Source organism: Colobus angolensis, unplaced genomic scaffold (assembly GCF_000951035.1).
Source record: "Colobus angolensis palliatus isolate OR3802 unplaced genomic scaffold, Cang.pa_1.0 Scaffold206, whole genome shotgun sequence".
Classification (NCBI taxonomy): Eukaryota; Metazoa; Chordata; class Mammalia; order Primates; family Cercopithecidae; genus Colobus; species Colobus angolensis.
The window spans coordinates 1,576,378-1,589,533 of NW_012115222.1; the positions used below are offsets into that span (position 1 = coordinate 1,576,378).

The 13,156-nt window shown below is 37.9% G+C and overlaps 1 protein-coding gene across 1 annotated transcript in view; it reads left to right on the forward strand.

Moving 5' to 3' along the window:
- The first annotated feature begins 308 nt into the window (after positions 1-308).
- The window catches only part of LOC105511913, a 242,945-nt gene continuing 230,097 nt past the window's right edge, over positions 309-13,156 (forward strand). Inside the window, exons 1-2 of the mRNA XM_011942130.1 lie at positions 309-370; positions 4,757-4,808. Of these exons, the coding sequence (XP_011797520.1) occupies positions 309-370; positions 4,757-4,808 (114 nt within the window). The remainder of the gene's footprint in view (positions 371-4,756; positions 4,809-13,156) is intronic.

A 13,156-nucleotide genomic window follows, 5' to 3' on the forward strand; every position in this document is an offset into this window, starting at 1 on the left:
TTGGTTTGAGCAGAAAACCACTGTTTCTGTTCCACTTTGAATGAGTTTAACAGAAATGATGACTATATGGTGATTCTTCACCTATTCTCATGCCTGGATCTGATTTGTGAGATGTTTTGAGAGGTTACTGCGGCTTTGTAACCGAGATTTTCTTCTTTGGGAAATTAACTGTCTTTTCCACAGTCATTGTGGTAGCCTAGCAACAAGGGAGAGCAGAGCAATAGCAGGGATTCTAAAACTCTAAGGAATGATCCCTGTTGGTTGGTGTCTGTCCCAAGGATAAGGGATCCCAGTAGGCCTGACTTGAGATGGGACAATGCTGTAGCAAGAAATGTGTGGTCCCAGAGTGTGACAGCTCAGAGAGCAGCAGGTGAGTTCCCAGCTCCTCTCATCCCAAAATAATTAATGGGAATTCCTGGATAAAGTAGCTTTCGCTCAGTACTTCAAAGAAAATCTTTCTTTAAAGTCTGGGGAATAATAACAGACAGATTTTTTATCCTTTCCTGGAGAGTGACCCCCCCTTGAAAGCTGCCATCTTCCCAGATCATAGGGCATGGCCTGACACACAGTAGGAGTTCAATAAATATTTGTTGAACAAATAAATTGTCCCTTACTTGGTCTTCTAAAAATCACACACTCACCCACCACAGCCATTTTGCTGATGTGGGATGGGGGAGGGTTTGAAGCCAGCCTTCTTACAGTTGAAATGAAATGTCATCTTCACTACCCTCTTGCCAAGAGATGCACACACAAAAAGCTGGGTCATTCCTCCTCTACAGGTTCCCCACATAAAAACCTAGATCAATGCTGGCTAGAAATATGGAAGTACAGTTCACTTCTCTAATTGATCTGCATTTAATTACTAGAAATTTTGCATGTTGACACCATACTCATTTCCCTTTCAAATGTGGAAATATCTTCCATTTACAATTTTCTTTTAAATCTTGAGTGAGAGTTGACCACCTCTCTGTAGCAGGAGCTACATCCTATAAGGCAGTATCTTTGTGGGATGTTCACATGCAACCATGGTTCTGGTTTTTTAAGCTTTGGTTTGTTTTTTTGTTTGTTTGTTTTTGAAACAGAGTCTCACTCTGTTGTCCAGGCTGGAGTCCAGTGGAGCAATCTTGGCTCGCTGCAACTTCTGCCTCCCAGGTTCAAGTGCTTCTCCCACTTCCGCCTCCCGAGTAGCTGGGATTACAGGCATCTGCCATCATACCTGGCTAATTTTTGTATTCTTGTAGAGACAGGGTTTCACCATGTTGGCCAGGCTGGTCTTGAGCTCCTGACCTCAGGTGATCTGCCCACCTTGGCCTCCCAAAGTGCTGGGATGATAGGCGTGAGCCACTGTGCCTGGCCTGCTTTGTTAAGTTTTAAAACGTGTTTTCCTTATGTGAATGTGCGAGCCTTGTTTTTACTTGCTTTTCACCTTGGGTCTATGGTCTGTGGATGATGTGAGAAACTCACAGATCTAAGATTTTATGTAAAATGTTGTTTATTTGTGCAAAGGATTCCATAAGCCTCAAAAATTAAATAATCTATGGGAGGGAGTAAGGCTTCTTCCATTTATTAAAGCTAATGAAATTTAGCAAACACTCATTTTCTTTTAATTTCCCAGAACAAAGCAGCTGAAGAGATAACATATCAATATGTAGGCAATTGGAGAGTTGAACATAAAGTTACCAAATGGAGGGAAACTGCCCTGTGATGAACAACTTTCAAATGAATAGCTCAGTATACAATCAGCAGAAAAACCAAGTGAAAAGCAGGACTTTGCTCTCTCTGTAAATTATTGTTAGTGTTTTTTACTCCTGGTGTGTGGAGTTGAGTGTTCTGTGCAGGTAGAAAGCCGGGCTTTTGAGATAGGAGGCCGGGGAGTGTCACGCTATTCTTGGTGATCTGTAGGTGACTTCAGCTTCTTCACTTCTAAGCAGGAACAAACTGGTCCCATGTGTCTTGTTTGCCTTCCCTTCTCCTTTGCCTTCCACTTTTCTCTTCTCATGCCCTTGAAACAGACCTTCTCCACAGTTTACATAAACTGAATGGGAACTTGCTCCTACGTTGTCTAAGTAAGGGAGAGTTAGGCCCTGGATGTAATTAATCTAAGGAACAAAACAGAATTTTCCCAGGAAATCCTCTCCTATAAAAATTAAGTGCTCAATAGCTGTATTTCCTCACCACTTTTATTAAAATCCTTTATTCACCCAGACTAATTGGTGACTAATTAATCCTCCAATTTGACATAAAAAGTATGAAGTAAAAAGTTTAGAAACCAGATAGAAAGACATTTCACTTAAAGGAGGAAATTTCACTGAGAAAAAAACTATGCAAGGTTGATATGTCATCTTATTACTCCCTGCCAGTAGAAATTTAAAGTTTTTCCAGGTTTCCAGTGAACCCTAAAGTAAGAAAACAAAGCAATAAAAAACAAACTTCATAAACACATTTATTAATTATATGTTGTCTTTATCTCAAAGCTAATAGGCTTTCTAAAGCTTTCTTCCCCCCTTAATTATTGTACAACATGACTTCTCCTGTGTATGTGGGTTGCCATGGTTACTCTGAGGCCATGACTCATGACCTTTAAATATAATTGTCAGGCAGCCAAAGCTCTCATTTTTAAATCACCAGTTTTGTTTCAGGCATTATTTTTTAAAAGTAGTCTCAAATTGTACTTTCTGTGATGCATTTGTGGCGCATCTGAGTATGCACATCAGGGTATTGCACTCACATATTTTGTTTTGTTTGGTTTCATTCGGTGACTGAATATGACTTTCTTGCCCAGCATAAAAAATACATGAAGCACAGCCCTTGTCCCCTATGAGGGTGTTACTGAGAAATGCAAAACACAGGTAGAGAAATAATCACATACATCATGAACCATAATAAGGGCTGCAAGAGGTGGATGCCCAAAACCTGCTTGTGCGATATAAAGGCAAGAAATACTTCTGACCGGTAGGGTCAGAGGGCCTTCAGGGAGAGGCAGCATTTGAGTTAGGGTGTGAAGACATGTAAGATTTCAACAAGCAGAGAAGAGAGTGTGAGTGTTCTGGCTGGAGGAAACAACTAAGAAAAGGATAAACACACACTCTGGACTATTAGGCCGTTCAGTTGAGGGAAAACATCCGTTTCATGAGTTTCACTGATAGAAGATAAAATTTGTTAGAGGGCTCAGTTTATTAAGATCCTTTAAAGCCATTTGTTGGTTTGTCCAGTAACTGTGATGACCAAGAGTTTGTTTTCCATTTCATGATAAAGAGGTGTTGTCAAGTAGAAAGTACCAAAATACTGTTTTTTTTGCTGATTAGGGTGTCATGCGAGAAAAGCAATTACATCTCTTAGAGCCCCAGTGTCTCCTTCCAGTAAGTGAGAACTTAATTAATTTTGTTCAGTAGTCACTGATTGCTTTATGAACATTTGTAAATGATTTCAAATTTTTTGAAAACTAAGTAAAAGAGAGAAATGTGCACAGACATATGGAAATAAAACTATATATTCATGAGGAAGATAGTGGGATAGGAAATAATAAAAGTACCTTGGGATTTAAAAGGAAGGCTTTATTGGCTGGGCGCTGTGGCTCACGCCTGTAATCCCAGCACTTTGGAAGGCCAAGGTGGGCGGATCATGAGGTCAAGAGATCAAGACCATCCTGGCCAACATGGTGAAACCCTGTCTCTACCAAAAATACAACAATTAGCTAGGCGTGGTGGTGGGCGCCTGTAGTCTCAGCTACTCAGGAGGCTGAGGCATGAGGATCACTTGAATCCAGGAAGTGGAGACAGTGAGCCAAGATTGTGCCATTGCACTCTAGTCTGAGTGACAGAGCAAGACTCCATCTCAGGGGGGAAAAAAAAAGTAAGGCTTTATTGATTGGCAACAACAGAAAGGAACCTATTAAATCTATGAGGTTTATTAGATAATTCATTTATTTATTCAACAAATATTTGTTGACTATCCTATCCTTCTTTAAGAGGCTGAGGGTAGAGTAACAAAAAGAACAGAAAAAATTTCCTATCTTCAAGGAGTTTACATTTTCAGTTGGGAGATGACATAAAAAATATAATAAATAAGCAAACTATATAGCATGTTAGAATGTGATAAGTTATCACAGAGAAAAGAGTATAGTGATGAGGTGAGGGGTTAAATTTTAAATAAGAAACATATGGTAGGTCCCACTGAAGTGGTGACATTTGAGAAAAGACAAGAAGGAAGGAAGAGTAAGCCAAGTGGATAGACTTAGAGAAAAATATTCCAGGGCCCTGGGATGTGCTGGGAACTGAGTGAAGAAAGTATTTCAAAGAGAGAATGATGAGTCATGTCAAAAGCTGTTAAGGTGAGTTGTGAAAAATAATCACTGGGTATAAGAATGCAGAGATCTTTGGTGAATTGGACAAGTGCAGTTTCTGTGGAATTCTCCACGTCTGCTGATTCTTATGAGGTTATGCTTTCTTCTCTCCACTTTTTTTTTCAGTTGAAATACCAGATTTTTCAGGTTTTCAGAACAGATTGTACTGTTCAGAGTACTTATTCTCAAGAGAACCTTTAAAGGCTATTTTATCTTCTGCGAGTAAAGTTTACATTCCACTATTTTTATTTCCTTTAGAAATGTCCAGAAATTGACATTTGGAGGAAATACTTTAGAAAATTTACTTTAAATGTTACAGTGTAATGATCTATTCAATGTAGGTGCGGGGGTGTGTGTGCGCACATGAGTGCCTGAAATAAAATTTTGGAATTCTAAACTTTTACTTTATTTCAGCATGACGTCTGGAACTTCAGAGTCAGATATACAACAAGAAAACAAAATATTGGTAAGAAATGAAGTTTGCATTAATTCTTTATTTAAAAAATCATTGTAGGTCATGAAACTAACTTCTTTAATTAATATTGATGTTTTCTTGATATTGTTTAGTTTTCACATTTTACTAGTAAAGATTATAGAAATAAAACATAGAAAGCTGTTTTCCAAGTAGAAGATTGAGGTAAAGTGGAGTGGAGTGGTAACTATGGGATGTTACTGGAGCTTTGGAAAAGTTAGGCGTGATGTGGCATGGCCTTTCTTATTTTGACATGTAATAAATGCCACACTGTTCTCTGTGGCCCTACAATACTACAGACATCCTGGGCTATTTTTTGAAGTGTCAGCTTGTGTATGAGGAAATCCTGGAATTCACACATGAATGATACACATTGGGTACAACACACTATTTGGTTTAGCTAGACTTAGGTTTAAATCACAGTCTGTTCCAGATATATCTAGTTTTCTTCTCTTTCAAGTAAGTCACTCTGACCCTTGAAGACTTCTTCCACCATGAGCTCCATTATGTCTTGGGAAAGCTGGGTCCTTTCTACCTGAGCACCACTGTCCCCCTCTAGGCCTCCAGTGAAACTGTGGGTTGCTGAGAGGTGCTGGAGTTGGGTGATGGGTACACAGAAAATTATTATACCAGTTCTCTACTTTCATGTAAGTTTGAGGATTTCTCTTTAAAAATAAAAAATATAGCTGTCTATATTTCCCCAATCTCCTTTGATTCAGGTTGAAGACCCTCTGGACTCTACCAGAGATATTTCTGGAATAATCTTTTCAGCTCTAATATAGAGGCAGTGTAGTATGGAGAAAAATTACAGACTAGGAATCAAAAGACTTGGAATGAGGCCAAAATTTGCCATCTCCAACCTGTGTGATGACAGCCAAGTCATTTAAACTCTCCAAACTTTACTTTTCATCTGTAGAATGAAGATAATGAGACTTAACTAGTCTACTTCAAATAAGATTTTTGGGATGTGAAAATGGTTAAGTGCCTGAGAGTGCACAGGAGCATGGTTATTTGGAATTGATAGCATTCCACTGGGCTTCCCTGCGGGCCAGGGGTCTTTGTTCTTTAATTTCTCTATTTCTTTCTGGATTCAGCAGTTTTGGCCTACCGCTCCCTTGCAATCCCAGCATCACTAGCTATATGAGTTCATTCTCGCACCACTCTCAAGAAATACCTGAGACTGGGTAATTTATAAAGAAAAGATATTTAATTGGCTCGTGGTTCTGCAGGCTATAAAGGAAGTGTAGTGGCTTCTGCTTCTGGGGAGGCCTTAGGAAGCTTCCAATTATGGCAGAAGGCAAAGGGTTAGCGAGGCATCTCACATAGTGGGAGTAGGAGCGAGAGAGAGAGAGAGGGGTGGGGGGGGCCGATGCTACACACTTTTTAGCAACCGAATCTCCTGAAAACTCACCATCATGAGAACAGCACCAAGGCACCGAGGGGATGGTACTAAACCATTCACAAGAAACTGCCTCCATGATCCAATCAGCTTCCACCAGGCCTCTTCCTCCAACACTGGAAATTATAATTTAACATGAGATTTGGACAGGGACACAGATCCAAACCTTATCACCAGCTAAGAACAACTGATTCTCTTGTGAGTTATATATCTAGAATCTCACTTCTGTGCAATTATTTTTGATCATAAAATGTTAACATCTCTCTTCTCAGTGCAGTTCGTTTTACCTGGTCCTAAACAAACTGGACATAGCTCTCAAATGTGTAACAATTTTCAGAAAGAGAGTTTCTCTTGAATAAATATTAGCCAAAGGCAAATCAAATTAGTTTGGTTTCAATTAAAAATGTATTTTCTAACTCTAGTGATAATTTAATCTTATGTTGCTTTTTGTAAGCTAAGAAAACCTGATAATGAAGTTTTACTTCATTTAATGGAGCTGTTTATGATACTGTTGCCCAAAGAGTGTGCCTCACTGGACCATAGGAAAATAGTTTTTCTCTGGTTGGTAGGGACCCTTGAATTTGGTACGTGGGACTCTTCAGGTCAGCAATCTTTCCTTAACTGCCTTGTCTTTTAAGGATGCTAATCAACCAGCACCCTAGAGGTAACCCTCTCCTGGGCAGTATCTATACTGAAAAGGACAAGGTGCCAATTACCTACTACCTTTAGGATTTCTACCCAGGGCTCCAATTAGCTTCCTGGAGTTCCAAATCCATATCTTCCAATTTACATTTGGCAAGGTTGGGATCCCTGGGGCTTGAAGGAACTGGTTCAGCTTCAGTTTCTGATTTTGTTTTTTTAATATTTCTAAAGAAATACATTTAGCTGGAGGGAGTTGGGATTAGAGACCTCAAGGTGGTAGTGATATCCATGATTACTGCTGCCTCCCTTCACAACACAGTCCCTTTTAAGTCATGGAACTCACAGAGCACAGAACTCAGCAGAATGAATTCTGCTGTGAACCATGAGGAACCAAATTGCAGGTGGTGGATCTCAGTTGCCTCTTTTAAATAATTGCTTTTAGTTTTGGTCGAGAAGACAGAGGTGAGAAAATCTTTTCAAGTCTTTGAAGATTTCTTGACCACCAAGCAGAATTAACTCCGCTCTCTCTGCCTTCGTGTCTTGGTGGATCTTTATTTGCCTTTACTGCACCATTCTCTGAATCTACTTTGACTTTTGAACTCTGTTGGTAAATTGTGCATTCCTAGAGAAAGGACTGGGCTTTATTAATCTCTGGGACAAAATTTCAGACATCAAAATGGCTCTCAGTCTATATCATTTGAAATAAAACAAACAGACTGAGCTCCAGGCATAGTAGCAGGTGGTTGAAATTCCCTGTCCCTCTGTATCTGTAGAGCAGCACATGAGGGTGGTGTCTGGCATCGTCATTATTATATTGATAATTTTCTTCCTATTATTATTATTACCAGTTTAGAAATTGAGATTCGGGGAGACTCAAGGAGCTCCGGATGTTAAGTGATCAAAGAATATGTGTTTACTTTGTCGCAGGAACCTGATGGGATAATCCAGTAAGACTTTACTTAAATTCACTCTCAGGTGCCAGGTAGTCCCCATTTATCTCAACCCTATCTATACCTTGGGCCTGCTGGAGAATTTGAATGTTGTTGATTGCTTTTGCTGCATTTTAACATCTTCTGACAGAATAGCTAGTGCATATAAATTATCTCATTTGAAATTGTTTAGGAAATAATAATTCCATTGCAAGAAGGGTTGGCCTAAATAGGATCAGGACCGCTCCCTCTGAACTATTTCTGAGAATCTAGATGCATAGAAATGAGCAATGTAAAACATATAATGTCATTGGTTATGTGGAGTGGCACATCCAAAAGTAAGACTATGGGTGTGACTTCATTAGCTCTAGAATATATATGAAGTATTTTACTCAGTGTGCAAAACTAGGCTTATTATAAAATCCCGTAAGCCCTTTAACTTTCAAGTAGTAATTTAGTGATGACTTTATTAAAGAATCACGATTTTAAGTGCCAAAGATAATGAAAGCACTTTCTGGTTTTTAATTCGTAAGATCAAATCATAGCCCACTATATAAAAAGTCAGTTTTACAAAGTTACCTTAAAGTAGCTAAAACATGTTATACTTGATAAGTTGGGGAAAGCAAGCAGTGTCTTAGTTGTGTCAAATTATATAAATTCTGTTCTTCTTTTAATACTTAGTGTAATATGCTATTAGTTTTGCTGGAAACATACAGTTGGCCATATTTCTGGTATCTATAAATTTTAACATTCTAAGATGACTTTCAAAAGATTCTTTCCTTTGATGAACAAACTTTCAAATTGTTAATGAATCAAGGTTATCAATATATCATTTGTGTTTTAAATAAGTGATTTAAAGGAGATATCACTCTTTCTTGTTAAGATGAGAACAATATAGAATTGTATATGTATCTATATTTAAATAAAGCTTTGTTGCTGTTCTGGGAAAAGGGTTAATTTTTTTTACCATTCTAATAGGTAAGAAATTACATCTTAAAACTTTTTGTTTTGCCTCTCCTTTCTTTCTCTCCCTTTCAGCTTTACTAAGACATAATTGACACATTTAAAGTATACAAGTTGATGAGTTTTGATACCATGTGAAACTACCACCACAATCAGGATAATGAGCCTATCTACCACCTTCAAAAGTTACTCATGCGCCTTAGGAATTCCCCCACCTGCCTCTCCCCACCTGCCCACACCCCTCAAGCATTTCCTGGAGATTTTTATAAATGGAGACATACAGAATGTACCCTTTTTTACTGGTTCCTTTCACTTAGAAAAATAATTTTGAAATGTATCTATGTTGTAGATAACTCAATAACTCATTATTATTGCAGAATAATTTCCCATTGTATTGGAGGTACCAATTTGTTTATCCCTGCTACAGATTGGATATGGCTTGTTTGTCCCCATCAAATCTCATGTTGAACTTTGATCTCCAGTGTTAGAGGGAGTTCTAATGGGAGGTGTTTGGGTCATGGGGGTGGATCCCTCATGCATAGATTAACATCCTCCTCCCTTGGGGGTGAGTTCTCAATAAGCTGATTGTTAAAAGGAGTCTGGCACCTGCCTGCGTTGTCTCCTTGCTTCCTCTGTCACCCTGTGATATCTGCACATTCCTGCTCCTTCCACCATTAGTGGAAGCAGTCTGAGATCCTCCAGAAACCAAGCAGATGCTGACACCATGCTTCTTTTACAGCCTACGGATTCATGAGCCAAATAAGCCTCTTTTCTTTTCAAATTACCCAGTCTCAGATGTTCTTTTATGGCAGCACACAACAGACTAAGACAATCCTTTGTCTGTTGACTGACATTTAGATTATTTCCAGGTTTAGGCTCTGAAAAATAAGACTTCTATGAATATTCATGCATGAGTCTTTGTATAGACATATGCTTTTTTTTCTCTTGGGAAAATACACAAGAGTGGAATGGTAGATTCATATGGTAGGTGTACTTTTAACTTTTAAAAACCTGCTAAACTGTTTTCCAAAGTCATTGTATCATTTAACATCCCCACCAGCAATGCGTGAAAATTTTAGTTCATCTACATTCTTTGCAAGCCTACGAAGGTCAGCCTTTAAAATTTTAGTCATTCTGTGGCCAGGTGCAGTGGCTCACGCCTGTAATCCCAGCACTTTGGGACGCCGAGGTGGGCGGATCACCTGAGGTCGGGAGTTCGAGACCAGCCTAACCAACATGGGGAAACGCAGTCTCTACTAAAAATACAAAATTAGCTGGGCATGGTAGTGCATGACTGTAATCCCAGGTACTCAGGAGGCTGAGGCAGGAGAATCACTTGAACCCGGGAGACAGAGGTTGTGGCGAGCCGAGATCGTACCACTGGACTCCAGCCTGGGCAACAAGAGCAAAACTCCATCTCATATAGATTGTGCAAGTATTTTCTCCTGTCTGTACTTGGTTTTGTAATTCTCTTAGTAATGCCTGTAGATGAACAGAAGTTTTTTATTTTGATGATATCTAATTTATCAATTTGTATTTTCATGGACCATGCTTTTGACATCTGATCTAAAAAAATCTTTGCCCGAGGTTACAGAATATTTTTTCTAGTTTTTATTCTAGGAATGTTATACTTTTAGAATTTTTTTCCTGTTGTTTTCATCTTTTAAAAACTAATTGACACATAATAATTGTACATATTTATGGGGTAGAGTATGATGTTTTAATATGCGTATGTCATGTGTAGTGATCAAATTAGGATAATTAGCATATCTATTACCTCAGACATTTATCATTTCTTTGCTAAGAACATCAGAAAACCTCTTTTCTAGCTATTTTGAAATATATAAATGTATTATTGTTAACTGCAGTTACTCTGCTTTGCAGTGGAACACTAGAACTTATTCCTCCTATCTAGCTATAACTTTGTATTTATCCCCCTATACCAGCATCTCCCCAACCTTCCTCAGCCTCTGGTAACGCCTATTTTACTCTCTATTCTATGAAATCAATTTTTTTAGATTCCACATAAATAAGATTATGCCGTATTTGTCTTTCTGGCTTACTTCACTTATCATGATGTCCTCCAGGTCCACCTGTGTTACTGCAAATGACACAATTTCAGTCTATTGTGTAAATAATCACATTTACTTTAGTCATTCATCCATTGATGGACACTTAGTTGGAGTTCATATCTTTGCTATTGTGAATAGTGTTGCAATAAACATGAGTGTGTAGACGTCTCTTTGACATACTAATTTCATTTCCTTTGGATATATACCCAGTAGTGGGGCTATTGGATCATATGGTAGTCTTATTTATTTATTTATTTATTTATTTATTTATAGACAGAATCTCACTCTGTCACCCAGGCTAGAGTGCAGTGGTGTAGTCTTGGCTCACTGCAACCTCTGCCTCCCAGATTCAAGTGATTCTCTTGCCTTAACCTCCTGAGTACCTGGGACTACAGGCACATGCGACCACACCTTGATAATTTTTGTACTTTTTTAAAGTAGAGATAGGGTTTCAATTCCTGACCTCAAGTGATCCATCTGCCTTGGCTTCCCAAAGTGCTGGAATTACAAGCGTGAGCCACTGTGCCTGGCCAGTAGTTCTATTTTTAATTTTTGAGGCACCTCCCTACTCTTTTCCACAGTGGTTGTACTAATTTACATTCCCACCAACAATATATAAGAATCTCCCGTTCTCCATGCTCTCACTGGCATTCATTATTTTTTGTCTTTTCGATAATATCCATTCTAACTAGGGTGAGATTATATCTCATTGTGGTTTTGATTTTCATTTTCCCAATTAGTGAAGTTGAGCATTTAAAAAATATATGTGTTAGCAATTTGTTTTTTGAGAAATGTCTGTTTAGGTCTTTTGCTCATTTTTAATAAGATTATTAGGTTTTTTTTGTTTTTGCTATTGAGTTGTTCAGGATCCTTATATATTCTGGTTATTAACCCCTTGTCAGATGCATACTTTGTGAATATTTTCTCCCATTCTGTAGGTTGTTTCTTCACTATGTTGATTGCTTCCTTTGCAATACAGAAGCTTTTCAAATTGATATAATCCCATTTGTCTAATTTTGCTTTTGTTACATGTGTTTTTGAGGTCTTATTCAAAAAATGCTCACCCATACCAATCTCACAAAGCATTTTCCCGATATTTTATTCTAGTGGTTTCATAGTTACAGGTTTACATTTAAGTCTTTAATCCATTTTTAGTTGATTTCTGTAAGTTGGAAGAGATAAGAGACTAGTTTCATTTTTCTGCATGTGGATGTCCAGTTTTTCCAGCACCATTTATTGAAGAGACAGTCCTTTCCTCAGTGTGTATTACTGGCAACTTTGTTGAAGCTCAGTTGGCTGTAAATGTGTGGATTTCTATATTTTATGCCAGTATCATGCTGTTTGTTTATCATTGCTTTGCAGTATATTTGGAATTAAGGTAGTGTGCCTCTAGCTTGGTTCTATTTGATGAAGATTGCTTTGGCTATTTGGGGTCTTTTGTGGTTCCATACAAATTTCAGGATTGTTTTATCTATTTCTCTGAAGAATACCATTGGTATTTTGATAGGGATTACATTTCATCTGTAAATTTATCTGGATAGTGAAGACATTTTAACACTATTAGTATATGTGCATGAACATGAGAAATCTTTCCATTTATTTGTGTCCCCATTTCTTTCATCCGTGTTTGGTAGTTTTTATTGTAAAGATCTGTTTTTGTGTGAAGTCTTTGAAGTTTCCTATACAAAAGACCATGTCATCTGTAAACAGGAATAATGTGATTTCCTTCTTTACAGTTTGAAGGCCCTGTATTTCTTTCTACTGCCTAATTGCTCTGGCTAAGGCTTCCAGTACTATGTTGAATAAAATTGGTAAAAGTGGGCATCCTTGTCTTGTGATTTTAGTGAAAATGTTTTCAACTTTTCTCCATTCAGTATGATATTAAATATGACTTATCATATATGGTCTTTATATATATGGTCTTTATTGTGCTGAGGCACATTCCTTCTATACCAAATTTGTTGAGAGTTTTTATCATGAAGGGATGTTGCATTTCATCAGGTGCTTTTTTTTTTTTTTTTTTGCATCTGTTGAAATGATCATATGTTTTTGGCTTTCGTTCTGTTGATGTAATGAATAATGTTTATTGATTTGTGAATGTTGAACTCTCCTTGTATCCCTGGTATGAATCCCACTTAATCATGATGAATAGTCTTTTTGATGTGCTGTTGGATTGGATTTGCTAGCATTTTGTTGAGGATTTTTGCCTTTATGTTCATCAGGAATACTGGCCTGTAGTTTTCTTGTTTGTTGTGTCCTTGCCTGGTTTTGTATCAGGGTAATGCTCACTTCATAGACTGAGTTAGGGAGAATTTTCTTCACTTCAATTGTTTGGAA